Below are 25,706 nucleotides of genomic sequence, written 5' to 3'. Positions count from 1 at the left end.
GGAGCCAGGGAGAAGTAGCTGGAGAGGGTGGTCAGGGCTGAATGCCAGGCTTAATGTCCACACCAGTAGGAGCCACGGGAGAGGGCGCAGTTAGGCCCCAGCCATCTTGAGGCTGGGCACAGGGGAGAGGGCTGGTGGGCTCCTGAGGGTCCATGCCCCTTAATGGAGGTGGGCCCCCTCCAGCCGGTCACCTGCTCTACGGCTTGAGTTGCCTGAGCCTGGCTGATCCTCATTGACATTTTCTGGCCCTGGGCCGGCCCCTGGGCTGTTGGCCACTTGGTCAGCCTGGCCCAGGGCCACCCCCCCTGATGGCTGTGGGCTATGGGCTGGGTAGACAGCTGGTACTCAGGATGGGGGAGCCTCCTCCCGGTGGCTGCTCTGGGGGAAAACGGGGATGGGGATGCTGGACCCAGAGCCTTGGCAGTGCCCCCACCAGGGTGCTCGCCCCACTCATGCTTGGCACTGCCAGCTCTCCCCCTTCCTGCCAGGCAGGCTCCCAGCACCTGGCCATGGCCCAGGGCATTGCCAACAGCCTGCGTGCATCAAGTTCGTCTGTGCCAGGCACTGGGGGGAGATTGAGGGCTGGGTTGTGTGTGTGACCCCGTTGTGTGACCTCAACAGTTTCCCTCGTGTGTATCCTAGGCACGGTATACTGTTTTAATAACAATGGCCACCATTTGCTGCTATTTCTTCCATTTAATCCTCACAAAAGCCCCACGGTGTGTGGCTTTACAGAAGAGGAAACTGAGGTCCTGAGACCTAAGTAACTTGCCAAGGTCACCCAACTGACTCCAGTTTAGGACTCTTCCGTATTCTGCAACCACTGTGAATCTGGTGGTGGGATGGCAGCAGCAGGCGGTGTGGGGGAGGAGGGAAGGTTGTGTGTTGGCAGAGGGGCCCTTGCTCCCAGGGTACAGGCAGTCTCAGGCTTTCCTCCTGCTGGCTGGGCTGCCCTGAGGCCCCCAAACCCACCAGCTCTTCACCTGTAGGAGGGTCCACCTTGCTGTTTCTTTACGTCCGTTGAGGAAAACAAGGCCCAGAAGCCCGAGGGCAGAACAGAGCCCAAAGCCCATGGTCATGCCTGCAGTGAGGACCCCCATGGCTTACAGGGAAGACAGCCCTTACACCCTCAACCCAGGATGGGGGGGGGGGGTTGCCCCCGGGACTATCCTGCAGCCGTACAGATACGGCTGGGGGAGGGGGGTGGGTGCTGAGTCATGGATCCTGCAGAGACTCACAAAAGGACTGGGTTCCTGGGCACGTATCAGCCACCCGTGGCCACCCACCCTGGTGACATAGGCCCTGGCTAGGCTATGCTGGGAGGTGGGCACGACCTCTTGGCTCATTCTCAGTCCCAAGGGCCCTGCATCTACATCCCAGGGGGCCAGGCCTCCACTGAAAACGCTGCTGTAATAACTGTAGACAAGGACCAGCTACAGCTGCCAGCCCCACCCCGGGCTGCTCTGGCCCGTGGAACGGTGTGGCCTGCTGTGACCGCCCTTCAGAGAACGGAGTGGCTTCCAGAGCTGAAGGGACTTGGCCCATTTCTCAGCCGGGCCAGGTCATGGACCACGCACTTCAGCCCCCAGGCTTATCCCGATGTGGCACTGCTGACCCCGCCTCCCCACAGGGCCCAGCACTCCCCCATCCCAGCGCTCCTTGTGGTCTGGCCCCTCACCAGCCTCACTATGCCCTCACCATAAACTGGCACTTCACGTGTGCTGTGTCGCTCAAACTGGCCAACAGCCTAGGGGGACCTGGTCAAACGCAGGGACTGTCATCCCCATTCTGCACACACTGAAGTGGAAGCTGAGGTGATGCGCGCCCTCCCCCCCACACCCCGCGCAAGGGGACCCAGCTGACAAGTACAGGAGCTGGACTTGGATGTGACTTCCAGGCCACATCCTCAGAAGCTCACTGCCTCCCGGGAGAGGGGGAAACCAAGGTGCGGCCCACCCAATAGGGGAGAGGTTCCTCTCTGAGGAGTGAACACAGAAGGGCTTAGCAACCCAAATCCCAAAGCACTCTGCTGTCCCCTAAACAGCCAGCTCTGTGTCCTGCATACAGTGACCTCTGACCCCAGCAATACCACCAATACCCCTTTTATCCCAGGTCTGTCCCAGCCCTGGAGTGTGAGCCAGGCAGCCGGCATTGGGAGGAAGGGGCCAGGTGCCTGGGCAGGCAAGGAAGGTCCGTCAGATTGAAGCCCCCCGGGCCTCTCGGCGGAGAGGGAGTGGCTATCCTCAGTCTCTGACCCACTGGAGGCCAAGCCATGCAGTCACCACAGCGGTCATGCCACAGACCCTCACACGCCTCACGCTGGGTGGTACCAATCTGTGTTTATTCAATAACCTACATCCAGGACACAGTGAATGATTCCACATCAAGGAAGCCATAGGTGTATCCCCCTGTTCAGTGAAAAACCACCCCCTCCCACCCCTAAACAAGAATGAGAAAAGGCACAGTATATACACATGACACAAAGGCTAGCTCACCCAGTGGGCAGGGGCCATAAATTACAGTGTGGGGGGAGGCAGGTGGGCAGGAGAGAAAAAGTGGGTGAGGTCCAAGCTGACTGTTCCAGCCTGCACTTGGCATCAGAGGAGCCCCTCCCTGCTGTGTGTACCCCCATCGGTGCTGGGGTCCCGGCGCAATTTCTGCCCCAACCAGCCTGAGCGGGTGAGAAGCACAGGGAGGGAGGGAGGGCAGCCCCTCTCAGCCTCCCAGCAGGCCCCGGGGTACCAGGCAGCCCTCGGGTCCCAGGAGAAATGGCGTCCGGGTAGGCACCAAGCCAAGGGATCCAGAAAAGTGGGATCACTTTTCCTTCCAGGGCCCCCCCCTCAAGGAAAGGGGCTTCATTCCTAGTGCCCACCCTGAAAAGGGGCTTGTCACTGGGGAGGGGTTGGGGTCTGGTCCCTGCCACCCTGGCTTATTTTCAGGTCAAGAATTAGGGATACAAACAGACTATGGAGGTAGGAGTTGGGATGAGAGGGAGGGAGCTGAGAACCCACACTGAAGGCCCCTGGTCCCCAGTCCTTAATGGGTGGCTTCATCTTTCCCAACCCCCTGGGACGAACCCAAGGTTGGGCTGGCATCCCAGGGGGCGGGGGAGTGGGAAGGAACAGGACACTTAAATAAGATACCGTTTATTTTTTAAAAAAATTAAAAAATTATGCCGACATTATTTCACCCATCCCCAGGTCTGCCCCCTACCTCCCGCCCACCTCCCAAGGGCTGGGCTCCCTCCTTCCCTGGCTGTCCTGTGTAGTGAAGAGAAAACAATGCACTGGCTTTGTCAGGCACAGGGGAGAGGACGCAGACCCAGGGAGAGAAAGAAAAATGCCACAGCAACTTAGCCCTGCATCACGGCAACCCCAAGCACACCGATATAAAAACATTCGTATAAAAAGGGGGGGGGGGGCGTGCTGGGCACAGTGCCAAGGGTGAAGCGCTCTGGTGCCCAGAGACCTAAGTCCCCCAGAGGGAAAGCCTGATAAAAAACAAGGAAGCAGGAAATGGCGGGGAGAGATGTTCACAGGAGAGAGTGTCTTGGGAGGGCGGGAGGTGGGGCCGGGCAGCTTCGGAGCTCCCCCTGCCGCTTCCAAGTCAGGGTGCCCCCAATTCCTGCCCGCCCTGACTTTCCTCTCTCAGGCCCACTGGGGCCTGGACTGTGGGCATCTATCCACAGTAGCTTAAAGGGGCTCTGCCCAAGGGGCCCACTAGTCTGAGGTGGTCCAAAAGCCTTGGCAGGTGACAGCTCAGAAGCCACGGCTCATCCCACAGCTCCCAGAGGGAGGAGGGAGAGACTGGGAGGCAGAGGAGGAGGGGGAGGAACACAGACAAGAGGGAGGAGGGAGAGAGAGACTGAGAGACAGAGGGAAGTGGTGGCCGAGGTGGGCAGAGCCCGGGGGTCAGGAGGCGGCGATGGCAGTGCCGCCCCCCAGCTTGACAATCATCTGCTGGCAGTCGCTGCATGAGCGCCGGTCACCCACCTTCTCCAGGGTGCGGGCGGCCTCGGCCAGCAGCACCGCCCGCTGGCCCGGGGAGGAGAGGAAGGAGAGGGGCAGGTGGCGGCAGGCCAGCAGGATGGCGGTGGCCCGCTCTCGCTGGCCGGGCCAGGCGTCCGCCTCTCCTGTGGGAACGATGAGACACGCACTCGCTGAGATGAGAGCCCGCCAGGACGCAGGCGCTGTTCCCAGGGCTCGTGTGAGCTGGTTTATTTAATCCTCACGCCCCCCCAAGTGAGGGAGGTTCCAGTGCTCTGCTTAGTTCACAGAGAAGATGAGCTGAACCCGGCCGGTGCCACAGGCTATTACTCCGAGGCGGGGCTGAGGTGTGGCCCATCAGCGGGCTCCCGCAGTGGGGCGACCCCGCAGCCGTCCCCTCCTCACTCGGGGCTGGACCCGTGACAACGCGACCAAGGCCGTCCCAGCCCCACAGCACCTCATGGACCCTCCCCCGGCACCCACCAAATCAAGCCTTGGGTTTCCTTGGTTCTCCCGCGGCCTCTGAGAACCCTGCAGATGCCGAGGGCAGGGCAGGGCTGGGCTCCTCCCCCCGTTTCCCCGCCCCTCCCCAGGCAGGGCCGGCCCAGGCCTTGGCGCCGGGTGCTGGTGGGCTCACCGTGCTTGGCGTTCTGAGTGTTGCGCCGTCGCAGGCTGTGCTCCAGCAGCTGGTGGGTACGGGTGGGGCTGGCCCCCGCCATCAGACGCACGGTGGCTTCATGCAGGAACACCTGGGAGGTGCAGGGGGACACAAGCCGGGGGTCCTCACCTGTCTGTGCCCCAGTAGGTCTCTCTCCCTGCAGCATCTCGTCTGCCACCCGACGACACCCCTTCTCCTCTCCACAACACCCTGCCCAGCTCACCCCTTGAAAGCAACCTCTCTCGTCCTCACTCAGACCCCCGACACAAGCCAGGCAGAAAAGGGGAACACAGCACAGGCCACCTGGTGGGGCAGGAGCAAGACAGCGGCGAGCTAAGAGGCCAAGGGCTGCCTCCTCTACGGCTGACCCGGAGCGCCAACGTGCCCTCTGGGGTTGGAGGACAAGTAGCCTGGGGGGACCCTCACTTCGCGAAAACAGGACAGAGGTGAGGCAGGGACAGGAGGGGGCAGGGGGTGGCTGCGCTGGCACCAAGGAGGTTCAGGGTCCTGCTGCCTCCTGTTTCTTCAGAAAGGAACAGAGTCCAGAGGTTTCCAGGTGAAAGTCTGCAGCTCTTCTGTAAATACGAGTCACTGGGGATGGGGGGGCCAGGCCTAGGTCTCTAATTTCTTAACATCTCAAGGTTCTTTTACACCTTAACATCTCAGTGTGTGAGGAGCGCTGCCCTGGAAGGCACCGGGGGAGGTGGTGAAGGGCTTCGGCAGGTGGCAGTCTTTTCTAAGGAGGCCTTTGATGGGGGCCACAGTGCCTGGGGCACACTTCCTCTTCTCCACGGCGAGGGGAGTGGCTCTCACATGACTGTACTCCATCTGCCGTGTCTGTCCTGGCTCGCTGCACACAGGGGCCACAGCGTAACCCTGCGAGGGCCCCATAGCACCCTAGGGTGGGGGCAGCCTCACCCTGAGCCCTTCTTTTTCGCACCCTTCCCTCCCCACACTTCTGGCCTTCTCGCTTGAATTTCTGGAAAATAATTCAGGCGGCGAGAACATGCTGAGTGTATTACCCTAATTAGCAATAAAAATAAACCACACAGTGAAATGATTTGCATCCAGTAAGCCCAGTTACACACCTGCCCTCAGAGCTTATCTCAGACCGTGTAGCCATCGCCAAGGGGATGTTACGTGGGGCATTAGGCAGCAGAACCAAAGCCCCCAGTGGCTCAGAAAAAGAATGAAAGGCATGTCTAGGGGCATTCTGCTGCTCTGACACCAATTATGAAAGCCAGAGTAGAGCTTCCTCGTGGCCTTCCCGCCCCTCTCCGCTCAGGCTGGGAGCCCCTTCTTGCTCCCACTGCCCCCAGAGCCCCCCATTCCCGAGTTTAACTGGTGAGGCGCAATCTGTGTTGTCCTCTGTCTGCAGCCGTGTGGCCTGCTCACCACCACGCTCCAGGGCTGGGCACACAGCAAGTACTCCACCAACATGAGCCGAACAAGGGGATACATGGCACCCAGCCCAGTGCCTGACAGCTCAGCTGACCTCAGGAGGCTGACTCCACGACCCCAGGCCAGTGCTGTGCTGGGTTCTGCCCTCCCCCGGCAGCAGGCCGGGCCTCACCTTGCGGTAGGCCGGGCGGAAGCTATGTGCCAGCCTGCGCAGGCTGCCCAGGTCCCGCTGGAAGCCAGCCAGCTCAGCGCCCGACGCGTGGTAGGTCTCACCCAGGGCCTGGCTGGCTCCTGCTTGTTTCTGCCAGAGTGCCGTCCGCAGCGACAGGAGCAGGTCACAGGTCAGCAACTGGACCACCTGCAGGGTGGGCCACGAGGGAGGAGACAGGTGACTGGCCGATTCCCGGGGCAAGGATCCCAGCACCCACCAGGCCCTCCCCAGCCTGATAACCCGGCAGCTCCGGGACGAAGGGCGGAACCCCAGACGGGGGAGCCTGGAAAACACCCCACAGGGAGCAAGAGAACAGCTGGAGAGTGAACTTAAGCTCACGGCATCTAGTCCTTTCCATGGCCCCAGGTGGTAGATCTGTTCTCCCATCTTGTGGGTGAGGAAGCCAAGGCTCAGAGAGAGGCTGCAGGCTCGTGTAGGGGACACAAGTGGCGAGGACAGGAATAAAACCGTCACGGGTCTGACAGGAAGTCACAGGTCCCTCCCACCTCACAGGAGCCCTCCCATGGCTGGCCGGAAGGCTGAGATACTCAAAAGGTGCCTCGGCCCCATTCCTTCCAGTGGAATCCAAAAGCCTGAAGTGGCAGCAGAGCCTGGAGATGGAGGACCAGGGAGAAGAGGCTCGCTTCAACAGAGGGCAACCAAGGCCCGGCCCAAGTGGCCTCTGGGGTCGGGGAGACAGGAGCCCAAGAAGGCAGAGCCGCAGAGCAGCTGAATGCTTGGGTTTGGACCCACTGACCCAGATCTACCCTGACATATGACCAAACCTCTCTGAGCCTCAGTTTCCTCACCCACAAAACGGGCACCTCAGGGCTGCACTGAGCGTCACATGAGAGCACTGCGTGTAGGCACCATGCCCGGCCTCAGAAGCACTGGCCTCAGCCCACACTGGTGCCATTAAGCACAGATGCCGCCAGGCACCAACAAGGCCAGGCCACCTGCCTCGCTCCAGAGGGCCCTCAGCACCAGGGAGCAGCGCTTCTCGAGATGGGTCACATGCAGCCCTCAGGCTCTGATGGACTCCCCCAGGCCATTCCTCGTCTTGTCCCGCCTGGCTTTCCCCTTCTCCAGGGTGCTGGACCTGGGGAGGTCGCAGTGCTGCCCCAGACCCTGCACCCTGCCTTGAACCTGCACGTTGCCTAACCCTTGGCCACAGTGTTCTTTGGCTGCTGACAGCTTTCGGGGGGACACGGATGAGGTCTCTCTCCTCAGACAAACGTGGCACTTCTAAGAGGTGGGGTAGCAGCCTGGGGCTGAATTCTGCCCCCTGAGGGAGGCCGGCCTCTGTGGAGTTCCCTCCTTCTAGGCTCATTCTCCGACACAGGAACCCCAATCCCAAGGGTGCCTGCAGCCTCTCTCTCCTTCCCCAGACTAAGCTGAGACAGTCTAGTTCTCTCATGAAGACAAACAGTACTGGACACCAGCAGAGGAATCGCACAAAGCGAGCTGTGGCTCCCCCTCGAGCCTTCGGTCCTGGGCCCTGTCGGCACACTGCCTGTCCTGTAGGGCTGGCTGCTGTCCTGGGTTCACCCCAGGGTCTGGGGCCACTGATGACCTCTAGCCAGACGTGCCAGACCAAACCCTAGTGAGGGGCTCAGGGCCTGACCCTCCAGGACATACCTCCTGTCTCCCTTTCTGGAGTGAAACCGCGCTCCTCCCTGTGAACAGGTGATGCTTCACCTTCAGCTGCGTGCACGCCTCCCCTCCCCTCTCCCGGATGGCCCTGCCTTGTGACCCAGCAGCGAGAGCAGAGCCCTCTGACAAGGCCTGGCTGGAAGTCTCTCGAGGGCTGGGCAGGCCTCTGTGATGCACTGTGGAAACATTGCACGGGTGCCGCCAGAACATGCAATGCAACTACAATGCACCACAGCTGCCCGCTCGAGGGTGTGCAGCCAGCCACGGGGGTGCCCAGGACGCTCAGCTGGCTCAGGATGTGCATGCGAGGGGGCGGGGGCCCACGGGGGCCTGGGGAGTCGGGCAAGCTGCCTGGACCAAATGCAGAGCCCTGGCCAGCTGAGGTTCGCCTGGGGCTGACCGAGCTGAGGGCCCGCAGGACCCAGGACTCAGGTGGGAACGTGCTCGTCCGAGTACTGAACGGAAAGCCACCTGGACCCACAGGCTACGCTCTGGGGATGGGGGCTGCTTGCCTGGTCTGTCTTTCGCACAGCCCCACGGGCTGGGTGGGCTCAAGGCGGGTAGGCGAGCTCTCACCCAGCAGAGCTGAGCACCTCCCCGAGGGGCCCGAGCAGCCCCCACTCACATGGCTGAGGGCTGGGTCGCAGGCGGCCCCACTGACGTTGAGGCTGTTCCACAGGTGGCCACTGGCCCTCTCACAGTGGCAGAAGGAACTCTGCTGCCCGTCCGCCTTCCCGGAGAGTGAGGCGTGCATGGCTCTGCAGGTGTGGAAGACGGCCTTCACCAGGGGGCTCCTGGGCGGCGAGAGAGGCGAGAGGCAGGAGGTCAGTGCACGTCGCCTGCGGAGAACGCAGGGGGAGCCCAAGCCGGAGACGACTGCCCCCTCGCTGCTGTGACACGTGGGTCTGTCTGTTAAACCAAATGCTGCCACAATGGTTCCAGATCCCCAGCTCCAGGTCGGAAATGACAGCCCTGAGTGAGGGAGGCTTCCCACCCCTAAGCACCTTCCTCATTCAAGGAAGGCTGACGGCATTCATCTCCTAGGGAAGGAGCCGGACAATAAACGCATTAGATGCTGACTGCGTAATGCCAGGTGGTGCACGTGCCATGAAGGAAAGTCACGCAGAGGAAGGGGGTGGCGCTTTACAGAGGATAGTCAAGGACGTCCTCTCTGGAAAGGTGACACTCACGCAGAAGGAACCTGAGGGAACTCCTGAAGGAACCGGGGAAGCAGGAGTGTGGATTTCTAGGAAGGAGGGCTCCAGGCAGAGGAGCAGCATATGCAAAGGCCCTGAGTGTCTGACACATGTGAGAATATCCAGGAACGAGCATGGCTGGAGGAGGAAGTGAGGGGAGCAGAGGGAGAGCAAGCTCTAAACGAGGCCCTTCTCAGCCTGGCCGCGGCCCTGCCTCCCGTCTGCCTCTGACCCTGCTCCAGGCTCCAGGCTCCCGAAGCTCATCTCCTCTCCCTTCCTCACGCCTTGCCTCTGCTGACGTGGGTGCCTTTGCCTGGAATACCCTTTCTCACCGTTTCCCACTTGTCTCCTGAGACTTGTTCCACCTGCCCGGCCCGGCCCTCTCGTGCGCCTTCTCCTGTCCTGCCCCCTACAAGCCTCCTCTGGCTGCCCCCCGGGTCAGGCCCCCTGGCTCCCCCAGTTATGCGCCTCCTTCCCTCACCAGGCGCTGTGCGAACTCCCGGAGGCTGACCGGCCTCTGGCCCGGAACCCCTCCCAGCGATGCGCCGGCTGCTTCACGGGAGCCGAGACCGGCCTGGCACAGGCCAAGGCGACAGCTCCCACAGGAGAAGGCGCTGAGCAGGACGGCCACTGTCTATTCGCTTACGGCTGTAACTTGCTGTGCTGTTTGCTGCCGCCTCCCAGAGCCTAGAACGCAGCCGACACCGAGTACGCTCTCAGCTAAGTATTCGCGGAAGGAATGACGAAATCATGGAAGGGGTACAGGAGACCCCAGAATGTCGGCGCGTGGCCGACAGGAAGGGATCAGAGACGCAGGCTCAACCACCAGGACTGCCACTAAGAAGCCGCCTAAGATGGCCATTCAAACAATCTGTGCCTCAGTTTCCTCATCTGTAAAGTAGCCACAATACCACTCGCTGCTACCTGTGGTGACGTACAGTACTGGTCCCATTATCTGCACCTGTTCTCTAATGGCCATTGCCCCAGAAGCCGGGTGTTCAACTCTTTGGAGAAACTTAGCCTCGTTTCATAGAGCAGGTCAGGGAGACAATGGGGAGGCTGGGATTGGGGGAGGGGTCCCACAGCATCATTACCCCTAAAGAGCAAAGGGACCCCGGAGTGACTGAGTTCGGGGGAAGGAACGCCTGCCGGGGGTCTTAGCTGCACACCGGGGCTCTGTTCTTAGAAGTGAGGCGACTTTAGATGATTTACCCGTCGAGCCTCAGTTTCCTCAGGTGCATTGACTGGGAGAAAACACACACAGGATGGGTGCTCACTGGTCAGGGTGCTTAAAAATGGGTTACTTAAATGAAATCGGAGTGTCAGACCGACTTTAGGGAACCTGCCTCAACCTGCTTTTCTCAGCTCCCTCCCGCTCTCCTGGTTAAGCATCTGCTCAGCCTTGGGTCTGAGGAAAGACCCAGTGAGGCCTTTCTGTCTTGGAGCATTTTACAATTCCTCTCGAATGGCAGAAGACGTCAGGGACACTCAGATCCAGTCAGAAGCAGCCAGGATATCAGCAGGCTGCTCGTCACTATGGGCCAAATGCCCCCAAGATGCAGGCATGAGTCCCCCAACAGGACTGTCAAAAGCTCTCCAGTGATGCCTTTTTAGTGATAGCGCCGGTGGGGGTGTGGAGGGCGGCGGAGAGGATACTGGATGCAGTGCTGGCACCGTGAGAGAAGGACCCTCGGGCCCTCACAAGCCGGTGCTGGCTGTGAGCCATCCGCACCCTGCCCGGCTCCACCGGGAGCTTCTGAAGATGCTGGGGGCTGCCGGCTCTCCCTGCCCGTCAGCCTGTGCAAGGAGGCCCGGAAGCAGCGCTGACCGCTGCTGGGGTGACACAACACGGACAGACGTGCTCGCCACGTTTGGTCCCTCCGTGGTGCCCCCACCCCCTCACTTCATCTCTCCATCTGTCATGCAGTCCCCAGGCTGCCTGACCCTTCACCCAGATGGCCACCCAGACCTGCTCCCTCCCACTAACCCAGTGAGCCTGGCACAGCTGGCGCTGGGGATTCCCCTGGAGAGCAGCAAGCAAGCGGTCAAGGGGGGCTACGCACTCTGTCACTTCCAGGGCCTTGGGAACACGCTCCACTTCGGTACAGTGAGCGCGCACAGCTGCGTCGTCTCCCTGGAGCCAGCTGATGGCCATGGTGATCGCGGACGTCCACCACCGACAGACAACGTCTGGGCCTAGGGGTGAACAGAACGCTGCTCCAGCACCCACAGCAATCAGAGCCTGCTGGCTGCACCTGGTTCCCCTCGTTCGTGCCCCCTCTCCCTCCTGGCGACGGGCTGGGGCCTGTGGGCTGCCCTCTCACACGATTCTGGTGGGAGGACCAACCAGCACCATCTCAGAACACATTTGGCAATCTGTATTAACAGCCTTAAAAATGTCCGCTCCTATTAACCTAGTAATCCCATTTTTTTGGCAATCCATCACAAAGAAATTGGCCTAAACAGAGAAAAAAAGCTCAACGAAGATGTTCACTGTGGTGTTATTTTTAAGTATAAAGCTGGAAACAACCTAAACTTCCAACAGTTGTGAAAAGTGGTGTTTCCAAAGTATTCGTAGTAACGGGCTCAGGTTAGAATCTCTTTAGTGTTTTCCTCTCTGAGGCTAAGTTTTCTCAGTGGACCTGTACGATGAAAGGCCTAAGAACGTGTTCTTTTCTAAATTCTGAAATAAAGACAGGCCACGAGGTCAGTGGTCACAACGGGGCAGCTGCTTCTCTGGGATCCTTCTCTCTCTAGGGAGAGCGGCCAGAAGGGAGCTCCACATCGCTGCCCCCCAGCAGCCTCAGAAGCGCAAGAGGTGACAGCTCGTGTGCCATCACCCAGATGGCAGTTTAGAGACAGAAGCAAAGAATGTCCTGGTGCCAATTCAGTCGGTGGTTGTGCTGTGCCACCCAAGGCGACGGGTACCGTAGCAATATAGATGCCCGGATGAAAGGCCTCTTTGGCGGAGTGTCAGGCCCAAGAGCAGCCCCGGGGACCACTGTGTATTGAAAGGTGAGCCCCTCACCAGCTCCCAGTGCCGGGACCACTTGCTGCCCGTTCTGAGCGTTTGGGAGAACTCCTGACCTGCCCCTCCCATCCAGGGCCCAGGGAGGGCACTAACTCCCTCATGGTCACACTTCTAGGAAGATCATGATCTCCTGCCCCCAAAACATTGTCCAGCACGGGGGAACTGTGCATGGGGGCTACATGGGGCCGCAGATACACACCTCAGATCCAGAGAAGATTCTCGAGTGCAGACTCATAACTAACCCTGGACCCTGGGACACAAGGGCTGTGAAGGGCTGAATCAAGCAACCTGAGGCCTGCAGAGCTGCCCCACAAGATGCTTACCAAGGGCTGACTTGAGCACGCAGCTGCTGGAGAAGGGGGCGGTCACAATCCCCACAGAGTCCACAAAAGAATTAAGTAATTTCAGGTACTCCAGAGCACTGGAGAATTCACTAGAAGGAAAAGAAAGGGTCCCACACACATCAGAATGTACACAAGGACCACGCTCATGGCCTGGCTGGCCAGCCCCCAGCTCTGAGACCCACAACGCCAGGCACCCCGAGCTCTGCCTCTCACACCACTCACACTCTCCCCAGGCCACCCTGACACCGGTCCTGACACTCTCCCCTCTGCCGGGAGAGCCAGCTTTCTCTTGCATCCCTCGCCCTTCAAGACCCAATTCAACTGTCGTCTCTGCCCAGAAGTTTTCTGACCTCCCAGGCGGGACCGCCCTCCCCTCTCCGCTCAGGTGCACTCCAGTCAGGACTGGGCCGTGAACCAGATGACCCTGGCCCGTCTGCCTCTCAGGTCTGACTCTGTGAAGGAAAGACTGCGCTCAATGACTCTGTAAGAATAAGACACTCACTGCCTGACACACTCAATACAGGTCGGGGTCCCACAAGATGTCTGGGCCAGAGCGCCTGCCTTCTGCCAAGCTCCCCACATTCCATTCCACACCCTCCACAGGCCACCTTTCCCCTGGCAAAGAGCAAAGCAAAAGAATCAAATCCCTGACTGCTCCAAGAACTGACTCCACTTGGTGAAGGGATGGAGAAAAAGGAGAAAAAGGGGGAAAGTGATACACTTGGTCTGGCAGTAAAAGGCAAAGAGGCCAGGTCAGAGCCCACAGAGGGCTCTCGTGGGGTACTGCCAGGTTCAAGAAATAAACATGAAGGAATCACTGGATTTCCCTCTTGACCCTACACTAGGGCTTGTTTCCTTCTAGGCCTCACAGCCGCCTCTGCGCTTCCTGGGCAGACGGCCCGAGGCAGGGGGCCCCTCCTGGGGTCAGTACCTGCTCTCCTCTTCCTGGTCTGCAGTTTTCTTCTTGGCCTGAGGTTTCACCAAGGACTCCACAGCTCGCTCCAGCAGGTTCCTGCAGAAGGCCTGGTGCACCTGGGCGATGGGGTCAGCTGAAGAAGAGGAGGAAGGCCAGGAGAAGGGGTAAGTGGGTCTCACTTATGGGCTTATTTTGCCTTACAGAGAAAATAGAGGGTGGGGAGAGGAACCCAAGGAGCAGCTATCCCCTCCGAATGGGGGCAAAAGTCCTCAACAGACCCCAGACTGCTTGTTAAACAGTCAGAAGGTGGGGATGGGGGCGGGGAGGGTTGGCAAGCCCAAGACTACGCGGGTCCTGGACTGGCTCTGGGGGGGGCGTGTGAGGAGTGCTGTGCCTCCTGGCACAACGGCCAGCACTTCCGTTCAAGGTTGGGAGCTGTGTGGCAGCCACAAGCCTCGTCAGAAGACAGGAGATGGGAAGGTGGACAGTACACCTGTGCACGTCTCAGGGACTGCCTCTTCTCCTGTGGCTCAGGAGGACAGCCAGCAGAGGGGAACGTGGCGCCGGCTGCTGCCTGGCGGGATTAGGGAAACCCCGCTCCCGCTTACCAGAGCCTTTGCGTGGGGCCTGTGGCCAGCAATTGTCTGGCTGAGCCTATTAAACAAGAAGCCTTGCAATGCTTGTGACAGCTGACTGTCACCGACAGGCCCCCCCAGCTGGCAGGCCCAAAGCAGGGCGTCACCAGCCTTTCCCCTCACTCACACGCCACAGCCGTGTGGGTTTCAATTTGACAAGAAGGGGGAGGCAGGACACTTATGAACACATTCTGGGTGAGAAGGCCTAGAGCCAGAGCCACCAGAGGTGAGAGAGCCAGGGGCAGTCCACGGCGCAGACAAAGCAGCCTGGCGACGCAGCTGAGATTTACGATGGCTTTTGCTTTCATCATTACTTTCTGGTGTTGCACATCACTCTTCCTTTGAGCAATCAAGTTATTAAAAAGAAATGACGGTGGAACCTCCCTCCCCCACAAAATGTTTGACACACACCCCTGTACCTGCAGGACATGTCTGACTCGCCCCAGACTCCCAGTTCAGAGAGAGGAAAAGCGCAGAAAGCAGAAAGCCACGGCTGCTCAAGTCTGAGCCAACCCGACCAGCCTCTCCTGCTCCGAGGCCAGGCGAGTCAACTCCAATCACTGTCAAACACTGGGGACAGCAAGCCAGCATCTCCTCCCAACGCCTGGAGCCCTGTCCCTGCCACCACTCTGAGCACTTGATGACCGTCTGTCGCCTGTTGTTCCCTAACTGCTCCGTCTATGTCTGTCTGCTTTCCAGGGGGAGCGGGAGATTGGGGCCAGCAAACAGCAACTCCACACATCCTCTGAGTCTCCAAAGCGCCCAGAACAAGGGCAAGATTCCAGCTGGTGCTCAATCACCATTAGTAACGTGTGGCGGTGTGACTGACGTCAGGACCACAGGCTCTGCACGTCAGAGAAAGGCAAGCTGCAAACTCAGCTTAGCTGCTGACCAGGCTCATGACCTCCCTGAGTTTAAGGGAAACACGGCTGAGGCATCCTGTGTCCCCACGTGTCTGGAGTGTAGCCACCCTGCGGTACCAGTGGCTCTCATAGCTGCACAGGTGCTCTCACCTGGGTTCCTCTGGGCGCAGTACAGACTCTCCTTGGCAGCCGACTTCACGGACCAGCTCCGCTCCATGAAAAACTTCTGGCCCAGCGGGTGGCAGAGCCAGCGCAGCGAGTCGGGAACAGCGCTGCGCTCGGGGCCACACAGGCTCTGGGCGCGACTGAGGAAGTAGCTCTGTGGAAGGACAAGGACCGTGGTGACAGCAGGGTGGCAGAACGCTGGCTGCGCCACCATGGTGGAGGCAGGCTGGGGAAGGGAGGCAGGAGGGCTGGGACACTCACATACCTGGAAGGAAATGCCCTCACTGAAACCAGGGCCATGGCCCCGGTGGAGCCTGCCGGGCTTGATGACCGCGTACAAGCCCCAGCTGGATGGGGGTGGGGCCTCAAGGCACCCACGGGGGCCCGGCTGCACCCTGTCCTGCTGGGTCTGCCTAACCCGACTCGAATCTTGTTCTGGGCTGTGCTGGCATTCAACTGCAGAGCTGAGGAGGGCTCTCCCAGGCCCCTCGCGGCACTTCAGCCCTCAGCGCCGTCAATGGCGCTGCACCCTAGCCAGGCGGCCCCCTGGATCCTGGGACTTTTTCTCATCTGTCATTTTAATTACATATCTTTCAGAGTATTTTTAGGCAAAACTGTATTCTGCTTTGACTAATTTTCATCTCTTTTACCCCTGAGTGTGAAGAGTTGAGAAGAGGCACCCGGCAAGCGGTCAGTGACTGTTACTTACCATCACCGTCACTCTAGAAAGCACTGGAGTGAAAGGGCAGCCCGGAGGCTCGTCCAGCCCCCTAAAGAGAACCCCCTGCCATCTCCGGATGAGCCCTTGACGTGAACACTGGTCTAGTGAAGAAAAGACCTGAAAGCCTCTTTGCTGGACAATTCAAAGAGCCAGTGCCCCAGTTTCCCAGGCCCCTCTTCTGCCCACAGGGTAACATCACTCCAGGGCCCCAGGAATAAGAATTGTAGGGACAATGTTGTCTATCCATGTTTTCAGAAATTGTGTCATTTTTTGAGTAAGGATATCTTTATTCTAAAACCCATGTTTTCCAACCCATAAAAGCCACTCGATACCACTAGAATTCACTCAAGCTGGGGCTGAAGAGCAACCCCACCACCATAACTCATCTGCTAATTGCTGAATTGAGCAGCCGTGGCAGGAGACTCAGAACTGTTTGGATCCTGAGGGCCACCCTGTACCCCTGGGCCAGTTCCAACTCCAGGTTACGTCCTCCCACGCCAGTCCGACTCGGTGGTTCTCAAACTGTGTGCCAAGGCACCCCAAAGCACCACAGCAAACTCACAGGGGTGCCGCTGGATATTTCACACTTTGGGGGGGAACACAGCAATGCTCAACATGAATCAGACACCATGTAAACTGCTAGATGGAGGCAGTTTGGTCTCAATGTGAGACTGCATGACCGTCCTCTGGGTGGCGTCATCTTTGGGAAGCTGAGTTTTTGGAGGCTGTTGTAACAAAAAGCAAGTGCGGCGTGAAAGCTGGTGTGGGACAGGAAGTGAAGGTGGTGGCGTCCAGCCTGATTTCAAAGTCTGAGAAGGCACATGCAGCAGGCACACACATCCCATTAGTAAGTAGCTATGGTCATTAAGAATAGAAATCAAACATTATTTCTTCCTTCAGTTTTGTGTATTATTTTTCCAAGTGGCCACTAAGTTGTTAAGACAAATATATCTATTAAGATGTTTGCACCTAATTAACAAACAGAACTGTTAGGTATTTCCTTTAGCCCAAGGAAACCATGAAAAAATTACTGAGGTACAAAGGGTGCCGCGAACCAAGAAAGCTTGGCAACCTCTGGTCTACACCATTTTCACGGAGGCCAGCCCTCTGCGTGACCCCCAATGCCTGACTCATTTGCTGGCTAAATACATTCCACCAAATTCAAAGCTTCTTCCTATTTAAGAAAGTACTATCTGGGTCTCTCATTCCCCTTCCAAGAGAAGCAAACAGATGAGAGGGGCAGCTACTTTCCTAGAGACTGGTTCCTCTCCTTTTCCCACCTTAATGAAAATGCACACTTGGCAATACCACTGATTTTCCAAATACTGATACTCTTTGACCCAGCATCACTACCTCTAGACTTAACCTGAAGAGGTATTTGTACAAGCGGGTGAGGGCACTCCCTGCAGCACTGTTTCTAACTGCAAATGCTGGAAACCCAAACATCTAGCAGCGGCACACTGGCTCCATCAAGGACGGTATTTACACATGCTGGAGCGGCAAGTACCTCTGTGGAATAGGAGGCAACAAAGAAAGAGGCCCAAGACTTATAATCTGGTTGAAAAAAGCAAGTGGCAAAACAGGGTTTCTGGTATGATCACATTAAATAAATTATAATGCATATATGTTCTGACGTGCAGGAAGAAAACTGAGCACATGCACATTAAACTGCTCACTGATTGTTAGGCATACCCAATATTTTTGGGGTGGGGGGACACTTATTAGGGAACCATTTTCCTGATCCTCAGCTGTTACACACACGCCTTCCTCAAATGGGCTGAGTAGCCCATTAAAAACAGCTGCGTCTTAGCAACAAAGACAATCAAAACCCCAGCGGGATTTCTGGGATGATGGGATGATCCTAAAATTTATATGGCAAGGTAAAGAGCAAACACTAGTCACTAGAGCCGGAGGACTGACACTTCCAGATATCAAGGCGTATTCGAGGGCTTGGCCGTTAGGGGTGTGCGGTGTTGGCGCAATGGGACCGACCAGAGCGTCCAGAAGGAGACTCATCACACGTGGACGTTTAATTTACGCAAAAGGTGCCACTTGGTGCAGTGTGGAAAGGGCAGTCATTTTAACAACAGATTCTGGGGTTGGGAGATACTACATATGAAAAAAAAGTCGATCTTGCAACCCTACCTCCAACTCATACAAAAATCAGTTCCAAGTGGATTACAGACCTATGTGTGAACATTTGAAAATAAAGTGACTAGCAGATACCATAGGAGAGTATCTTCATGACACTGGGGTAGGATAAAGATATATTAAACAGGACATAAAATGTCTAATTGCTAAGGAAAAGACGAATAATCTGGATTTCACGAACATTAAGAACTTGTGCTCGGACTTCCCTGGTGGTGCAGTGGTTAAGAATCTGCCTGCCAATGCAGGGGACAGGCGTTTGAGCCCTGGTCTGGGAAGATCCCACATGCCGCGGAGCGACTAAGCCTGTGCGCCACAACTACTAAGCCTGAGCGCTAGAGCCCGCGAGCCACAGCTACTGAGCCCTCATGCCACAACTACTGAAGCCCACACACCTAGAGCCCATGCTCCGCAACGAGAAGCCACCGCAATGAGAAGCCTGCTCACCGCCAACGAAGAGAGTAGCCCCTGCTCGCCGCAACTAGAGAAAGCCCGCGCACAGCAACAAAGACCCAACACAGCCAAAATAAAAAAAAAAAAGAACTTGTGCTCATCAATCAACACCACTGAGAGAGAGAACAGGCAAGTCACCGAGGGAAACGATATATGCAAAGCACATATCCAACAAAGGATCATAGCCAGAATAAAGAACTCCTCAAACCAACAAAAAGAAAGACGTCACAAATAAAAAACAGGTAAAAGACTTGAACAGGGTTTTCACAAAAGAGACTATCCAAATGGCCATCAAACTATCCAAATGGCCAATGAAAAGGTGCTCAACATCTTTCATCACCTGGGAATTACAAATGAAAACTATGAGATACCACCAGCAGGGCTAAAAAAACAACACTGTCATGTGGTTGGTGAGGGTGCAGAACTGGAACTCTTTCCACTGTTGGTGAGGTGAAAATTGGTACATCCACTTTGGAAAACTGTCAGGCAGTGTCTACTGAAGCTGAACATATGCATAACCTCTGACCTAGCAGTGCCATCCCAGAAACGCAGCCACATGTTCACTGAAAGATGAACAGGGATGTTCACAGCAGCACTATTCACAATAACCAAAAACAGGAAACAACCCAGAAGTCCACTTATAAGCGTCTAGTCATACAATGGACTACTATAACGTAATGAGAATGGGCAATCCGTAAGTACACGCAACATAAATGAACCTTACACATGACGCTGAGCCAAGACAGCCAGACATATACAGGACATATGTGTGACTCTCCTTTCATGGGGATAGTGGTCACCTGGCTGGAGGGCTTGGGGGGAGGGGCAGTTTGCTGACTGCAAGGGGCCCAAGGTAGGCTTCCGGGATCTTGGTCGTGTTCTGTTTCTTGATCTGTCTGCTGGTTATAAGAGTGTGTTCATTTTGTGAAGTCACTGACCTGTGTATTTATTTATTTACTTATTTATTAATATTATTTTTAAATATTTTCTTATTTATTTATCAGTTATTTGGCTGTGCCAAATAAGTACTTAGTTGCGGCACACGGGATCTTCATTGCGGCACACGGGATCTTTAGTTGCGGCACGCGGGATCTTTAGTTGCAGCACGTGGGATCCTTTTTAGTTGCGGCATGTGGGATCTAGTTCCCTGACCAGGAATCAAACCCGGGCCCCCCTGCATTGGGAGCGCAGAGTCCTAGCCACTGGACCACCAGGGAAGTCCCTGACCTGTGTATTTATAATTTGCGTACTTTTCTACATGTATATTGTACTTCAATAAAAGATTTACAGGAACAACAAACAACAGGTGGGTTAAATTTACGGTGACAGAAATCAGAATGATGGTCACCTCTGCGGGGGGCAGCGCGAGTGAAGGCCTGCAGGAGGCTTTTGCGGGTGATGGGAACGTACCACTTCTTGATCTGGGTGGTTGTTTACATGCGTAAGTTCACTTCGTGAAAATAGCTGTTAAGTTAAAATGTGCACATTTTTCTGTATGTATGTTGTATTTCCATAAAATTAATGCCTTCAAAATACTTCTGGGAGGCAGAGAAGTTACAAATGTAACGACATTGGCCCAGAACACTAGGACTGCGCCCAGCCTAGATTCACTTTGCCCAGAAAGCCCACCTTGACTTCCTCTAAGATGGGGTCGGGAGCCCAGTGTGCTCTCTGGGCAGCCAGGTGAGCCCCACCCTCACACTCCTCTACTGCCCCGAAGGCCTGGTCCTGGTCTGGTTTCCCTGACAGACTTTGTGCTCCCCCAGGCAGGGCGAATGTCCTGCTGGCCACTGCACGTCCTCCCTGGGACGTGCCTGGCCTAGAGCAGGGACTCAGTCACGTTTGCTGAATGAACGTCTTATTTGGGTCTTGGAAACAGGGTTGAGACACAGAAAGTACACTGGGCTCTCCCATGCCCTTCGTCACCCAGATTACGGTGACACACTTCAAGAAACGTATCAGTGTCACCACAGGGCACGTTCCTGCTCATTCTCAGCTCATCAGCGCTATTAATGAGATACGGAAACGGATGGGGGGGATGTGATCATTCTTTTCTGAACACAGCTGATGTGTTGGTCAGCCTACCCAAAGTAGACATTGAATGGAACGTGCCTATGTCTGCTGCAGTAAGAGGAAGCCTGAGGTCAGCAGAGGCTGGGAACTAGCTGGTAACAAGGACTGTGAATTACCCAGTTGTGAATTCCCGAGGCTGGCCCTGTGTCAGGCTCACTGGAGGCGCCTGAAACCCCAGTTCCCACCCAGAATCTGACCTGAGCTCCTCACAAGACATACATTGTTTTCCACTTCTGGACCCACAGTGCCGTGATCAACACAAGGTACCAAATAGAATACTTCTGAGTGAATAAAAGAACCAGGAGACACAACCAGAAGATTCCAAGCAGAAGAGTCATATATTAACCCCTGAATACAGGTCGCTCTTATCACTGAATCAATCTTCTCACCTCAGGGCACTAAAATGCCTTGTTATGCTTTTAAGGGAGGAATTTCATCTGTTGTGTTCACTGCCCTAAGTATTTGTGGAATGACCCACTGAATGAATGTCTACCCCTCTAAGTGGTCGGCCCCCAAGGGTGGGGGCCCACACCTATGTTCACATCTTGGCTCCTGGCTGGGAAGGGCACTCAGCGACGGTCCACAGAAGGGAACTGAAGGACACTCACCGCCAGGAAGCCCAGCTTGCCTCCATACCGGGTCTTGAGCCCCATGGCGGCCGTGAGATGGATCTCAACCAGCGTGCTCGGGGGGATTTTCTCCTCTGCACATTCAGCCAGGTTCACAGCGCACAAAGCCATGTGTACATCTGAACAGGCGGATCCCACAGGAAGCTTGCCTATGGCGGCAGAAACGGACAACGATTGTTGACAGATTCCCTCAACCCAAGCTTTTTCCTGCTTTCTCAAGCACAATCGCAGCAACAGCAGAACCAGAGGAGAAAGTCTGTGAGCTTGGTGATCAGACAGTCCTGGATGGGGTGCCAGGCTCTGTGACTTAGTAGCGGTGTGCTCCTTTCTGCCTCACAGGTTGCTGGGGACAAGAGAAAACACAGGTCACGGGCCTGGCCCACGGCCCCAGCCCTGTGTCATGGGAGTGGTTGTGACTGCAGGCGGGTGAACGGGACTCAGAGGCGCGAACTGCAATGCTTTCCAAAACGGCGTCAACAGCATGGCCACGTCCTGCTAACACAATCCTGTGTCTCCAAATGTTGCGAGAAAGGTTATAAAAATTAAAGACAAAAACCCAAGAACAAACCGATGTGAATTTATTTTCATTCAACAAGACCCCACAGTATATAAGCGCACACCCTTCTGAGGGGGGGACGTGACACACAACTGAGCCGTGACAGCGGACACATCATGGGGCGGAGGTGGAAGGCCAGGAAAGGCTTACTAACCCTCCTGTGAGGGCTGGCTGTACAGCTAGTCTGCGGTGGCCCTGAACTCAGGGACCAGAGTGCCCTTGCTCAGGCCCCGGGGCCCGTCGAGGCTCTGAGGCTTTCACGCTGCCGCCTGCTTCGGCCCTCACCACAGCGCAGGGAGGTGCCCGAGGCAAGCAGGCGCCTCGCTGTGCTGAGCCTCAGGGGTGGCCCAGCTGGGCCTCCCGACCCCACCCAGCCTCTCTGGTCTTTTATCAGCCCCCAGACTTCATTCTGCACAGGCGTTAGGTGTTGGTCTCCCCCGGGAGGCACCACCGACTGGGCTTTCTCCTTTGCAGGGAAGGAAGGCGGAGGGCAGTGTGGGGACCGTGTCACCTCTTAGTCACCTCTGTCCTCTTGGTGCCTTGCGCAGGGCCAGGCCCACAGAGTGCTCAGTGAATGCGGGCAGAATGAGTGATGTGAACCATCCCAGCTGGAATTCTCCTGAACAGATGCAGCCTCCAGATCAGAGACCTGGGATGGAGCTGGTTCCTTCCCCCGGGGCCCAGGCACACTGATGGGACAGAGAAGCAGGGTAGGTCTGCAAATGGCTCTCTGCTAGAACTCTACGAAGGCCCCAGCTGTTCACACCCCACAGCTGGCCCCAGTGTCTCACCTCCATTCCCCCTGGGGCCTGGGCTGAAGCTCCCTCTAGGAGCCTTCTATTGCCTTCCTGTTACCACATCCCACTGCTGCTCTCTGCCTTCATCTTTATTGGTGGCCCAGCAGCAACTTCCCTTCTTGAACCCTCTGACTTTGCTCCCCCTACACCAAGCATCTCGGCCTCTCCTGCCTGACCACCTCTCAGGCAGCCTCCGCCCGACTCCTTGTCCCGGGCCTGCCCCTTCCATGCGGGTCTCCTTCCACATGCCCTCGAGGGGCCCCCCTTCACCACAAGCCCTCTCGTCAGCGCCCACGGTTTTCATTCTCACCTGCAGGCCAAAGACCCGGCTCCTCTCCTTGGGCTACAGATCCAGCGTGGCCCCCACCACTGCATCATTTCCCCTCGGTGTCTCACAGGCAAGTGTCCCGAGCGGAACTTCTCACCTCCTCCCTAGAAAACTGCTTTTCCTCTTGTTTTCCTCACCTTTGCTGGTGGCAACAGCGTTCACCCAAACTCTCAAGCAAGGAACTAGGGAATCATCTCAGCCAGCCCCTTTCCTTACCCTTCCCGTCCAATGAGTCCCTAAGGCCTGTCAACCCCACTTTCTCCTTTCTCTCTGTCTTGTCCTCTTGGCACCTGCATTAGCTTCCACTGGTCCTTCCTGAAGGCAGCCTCAATCCTCTCTTCAGAGCGAATCTTCTCGACCTCAGAAGCACAGACCTGATGACGTCATTTCCTCCACTGCGCTGGCTCCCATCCCCCTCCCCTTGCACAGCCACCTTGGGGACCACTGAAATGTTCTCCTCCAGAGCCACCCACGTGGGGTTCCTCCTTGGGAACATGCATCCCTCTGCCGGGAATGCACCTCCCCTTCTGTAGAGCTGGTGAACTCCACGCATCCTTTCATGCAAAGCCGAGACTTTCCAGAAAGCCTTTCCCGAAACCCTCCCCAACAAGTACCCCTTCCCCTGAACTGAAATCCAATTCTTCTGCTACCTCTACCACACAGAACTGTAATTCATTTGCTGACCTGTCTGCTTCTCTATTAGAGCAGGAGTGCGTTGAATGAAATAAATGATCATATTTCTCTGAAACTAAGATGCCATCAATTTTAAGTTTCACTGTTAAGTACCACCAAGGAAAAAACACTGCCAACTCAACCATGACACTCATTGTGTAGAGGACAAAGCCAAGTGTAGAGATGTTAATGTGAAAAATGTGTGTCTTAAATTGATGAACTGCAATCTTTACCGCCGTGGCTGTTTGTCTAACCATCCTAAATGGGTAGTGTGAAGGGGACGTCATTCGGCTGGGGCAGAAAACTGGCAAACTGCGCCAGCGTGGAGCAATGGCATGGGGGCACTTCGAGGCAAGACGGGCCGTGGTGGCAGCCCTCACCTGTGATGTGCAGCTGGTGCAGCCTGTGATAGGCCAGGGCTGCATCCCGGGCGCTGGTCTTAGCTTCCTCCTCAAAGCCTGCAGCGGTGGCCAGGGTGGCCCGCCGGTGCTGGAAGACCTTCTTGAGCAGCCAGCGCACCAGGCGCAGCTTCTGCAGGCTGTAGCGGATCACGTTCCAGGAGAGGCTGCAGGCCAGGTCCAGGCGGGAGGTGGGCAGTGCCCGGCCCAACACCGACAGGCAGGTTTGCAGGTTGGCAGCGGCAGCTGCAAAATCCCCCTAGCAAGAAGCAAGAAGGTGTAATGTTCGCTGGCCTTGATGTGGCCTTTTTGTTTTGCTTTAACAAAAACTCTTACTTTCTCTTCACCCCTCCAGATTATCAGAGTAATACATGCTCACTGAAGAAAATCTGGGAAAATTTAGAAAGCTACAAAAAAAGTAAAAAGAAATCACCTGTAATCTTATCCCCCAGAAAGAATGACTGCTGACATTTTGATATATTTCCTCCCAGCCGTTTTACTAAATTGGGATGGTATCGTGTTATATCTTCAAGCAAATACTATTCAGAATTTCCCACCGTAGCTTTCATACATAAGGTGATGACATGGATTTAGATGATGAACGATGTGATCTTTTAGGCTTTTAGGTTCTCAAAGTGTGGTTCCCAGAGACCAACAGTATCTTGTTAGATGCTACTGGTTTCTGGGAATCTTGTGGGAAATGTGAATTCTTGGTGCCTCACTCTAACCCTCCCCCCGGACCTACTGAATCAGAGCCTCTGGGGTTGGGGCCTCCGGGTGATCCTAATGTCTGACGTTTGAGAACCACGGTTTTAGGCAAATACACAGCTGAACTACTCTAACCAAGGATCTGAACAACTCTCTGCCAACCTGAGAGGGTCTAGCGGGGAGTCTCCTGCCCCGTATTGAAGGCCTTTTTCTCATGACTGGAGGTGACACAGTCTTGAGAAACTGGAGTAAACGCTCTTCTCCCTTCCCATCATGCAGTGGGTATGATACCTGTACTTTCCTTCCTGCACCATTACAGAAAAGAGGATCCTTACAAGGGGAAAGTGGATGCCAATGCTCTGAGGATGACAATCTCTGAGGTGGTGCTGCCATCCTTCCAGCCAGGAGAAGCACCTGTGTTTACAGATTCCAAAGGAGGTGGGCCTTTCTCTGTGTCTCCTGGCTCCTCTTCCCCGTCTTTCCCAGGAAGGTTGGCTGTTTCCAAGGCTCGGGCTTTGGCTCTTGTCTCTTCCAACTCACCAATGCAACTCGCCCTTGAGCGCCCTCCCCTGGCAGACGCACAGCTTCCAACACACCCTGGTCCCGACCCATCTTGGCCCCCACGGCATGCCTCCTGGTCTGGAAGCTTCTCACCCTCAGGGCCCTCTCACAGCACTTCCAAGCAACACGGTTAGACGGAGCCCACCAGAGCTTCCAGCCTCCCCCATCTCTGAGTCACTGTCACTGCCACTTTCCTTCCATTACACATCTCAAGTATTTCTTGAATTCATGACTTTCCTTTCAGTTTCCAGGTCCTTGTCACCTCTCACCCAGCCTCTTCTAAGAGCACCCTCACTTGCTTCCATGCATCGTGTCTCCCTCCTCCAACCCACCCTTCATACTGCCACCAGAATGACGTTCGTAAAACACAGCCCTGAACCCGTCTCTAGGATAAACATCTAGGGGTGCGTGTCATCCTGCGTTAGGGGTAGCGCCAACAACCACACCTACATTCCAGTAGCCGCAGCCCTGGACATGGCTGACAGGTCCACTGACGGACTGGCTGGCCAAATCCTCTCTTGTGGGCTCTGCAGCTTGCAGGCAGGGAGAGCAGGCCCACGGCTACCTGCTGCCGAGGCCTGTCCTGGTCCTTGTTCCTCCCGA

At 56.3% G+C, this 25,706-nt stretch overlaps 1 protein-coding gene across 1 annotated transcript in view; it reads right to left on the bottom strand.

Moving 5' to 3' along the window:
- Positions 1-2,324: 2,324 nt before the first annotated feature.
- The window catches only part of SREBF2 (sterol regulatory element binding transcription factor 2), a 60,136-nt gene continuing 36,754 nt past the window's right edge, over positions 2,325-25,706 (bottom strand). The window contains exons 10-19 of the mRNA XM_068561790.1: positions 23,817-24,093; positions 21,063-21,232; positions 15,045-15,213; positions 13,412-13,529; positions 12,460-12,569; positions 11,169-11,301; positions 8,535-8,703; positions 6,218-6,403; positions 4,624-4,735; positions 2,325-4,132 (exon numbers count right to left, since the gene is read on the bottom strand). Coding sequence (XP_068417891.1) covers positions 3,912-4,132; positions 4,624-4,735; positions 6,218-6,403; positions 8,535-8,703; positions 11,169-11,301; positions 12,460-12,569; positions 13,412-13,529; positions 15,045-15,213; positions 21,063-21,232; positions 23,817-24,093 — 1,665 coding nt within the window. The 3' untranslated portion in view covers positions 2,325-3,911. The remainder of the gene's footprint in view (positions 4,133-4,623; positions 4,736-6,217; positions 6,404-8,534; positions 8,704-11,168; positions 11,302-12,459; positions 12,570-13,411; positions 13,530-15,044; positions 15,214-21,062; positions 21,233-23,816; positions 24,094-25,706) is intronic.

The sequence above is a fragment of the Eschrichtius robustus genome, chromosome 13 (assembly GCF_028021215.1).
Source record: "Eschrichtius robustus isolate mEscRob2 chromosome 13, mEscRob2.pri, whole genome shotgun sequence".
NCBI classification, from domain to species: Eukaryota; Metazoa; Chordata; class Mammalia; order Artiodactyla; family Eschrichtiidae; genus Eschrichtius; species Eschrichtius robustus.
This window is presented reverse-complemented; position numbering and strand designations above follow the sequence as displayed.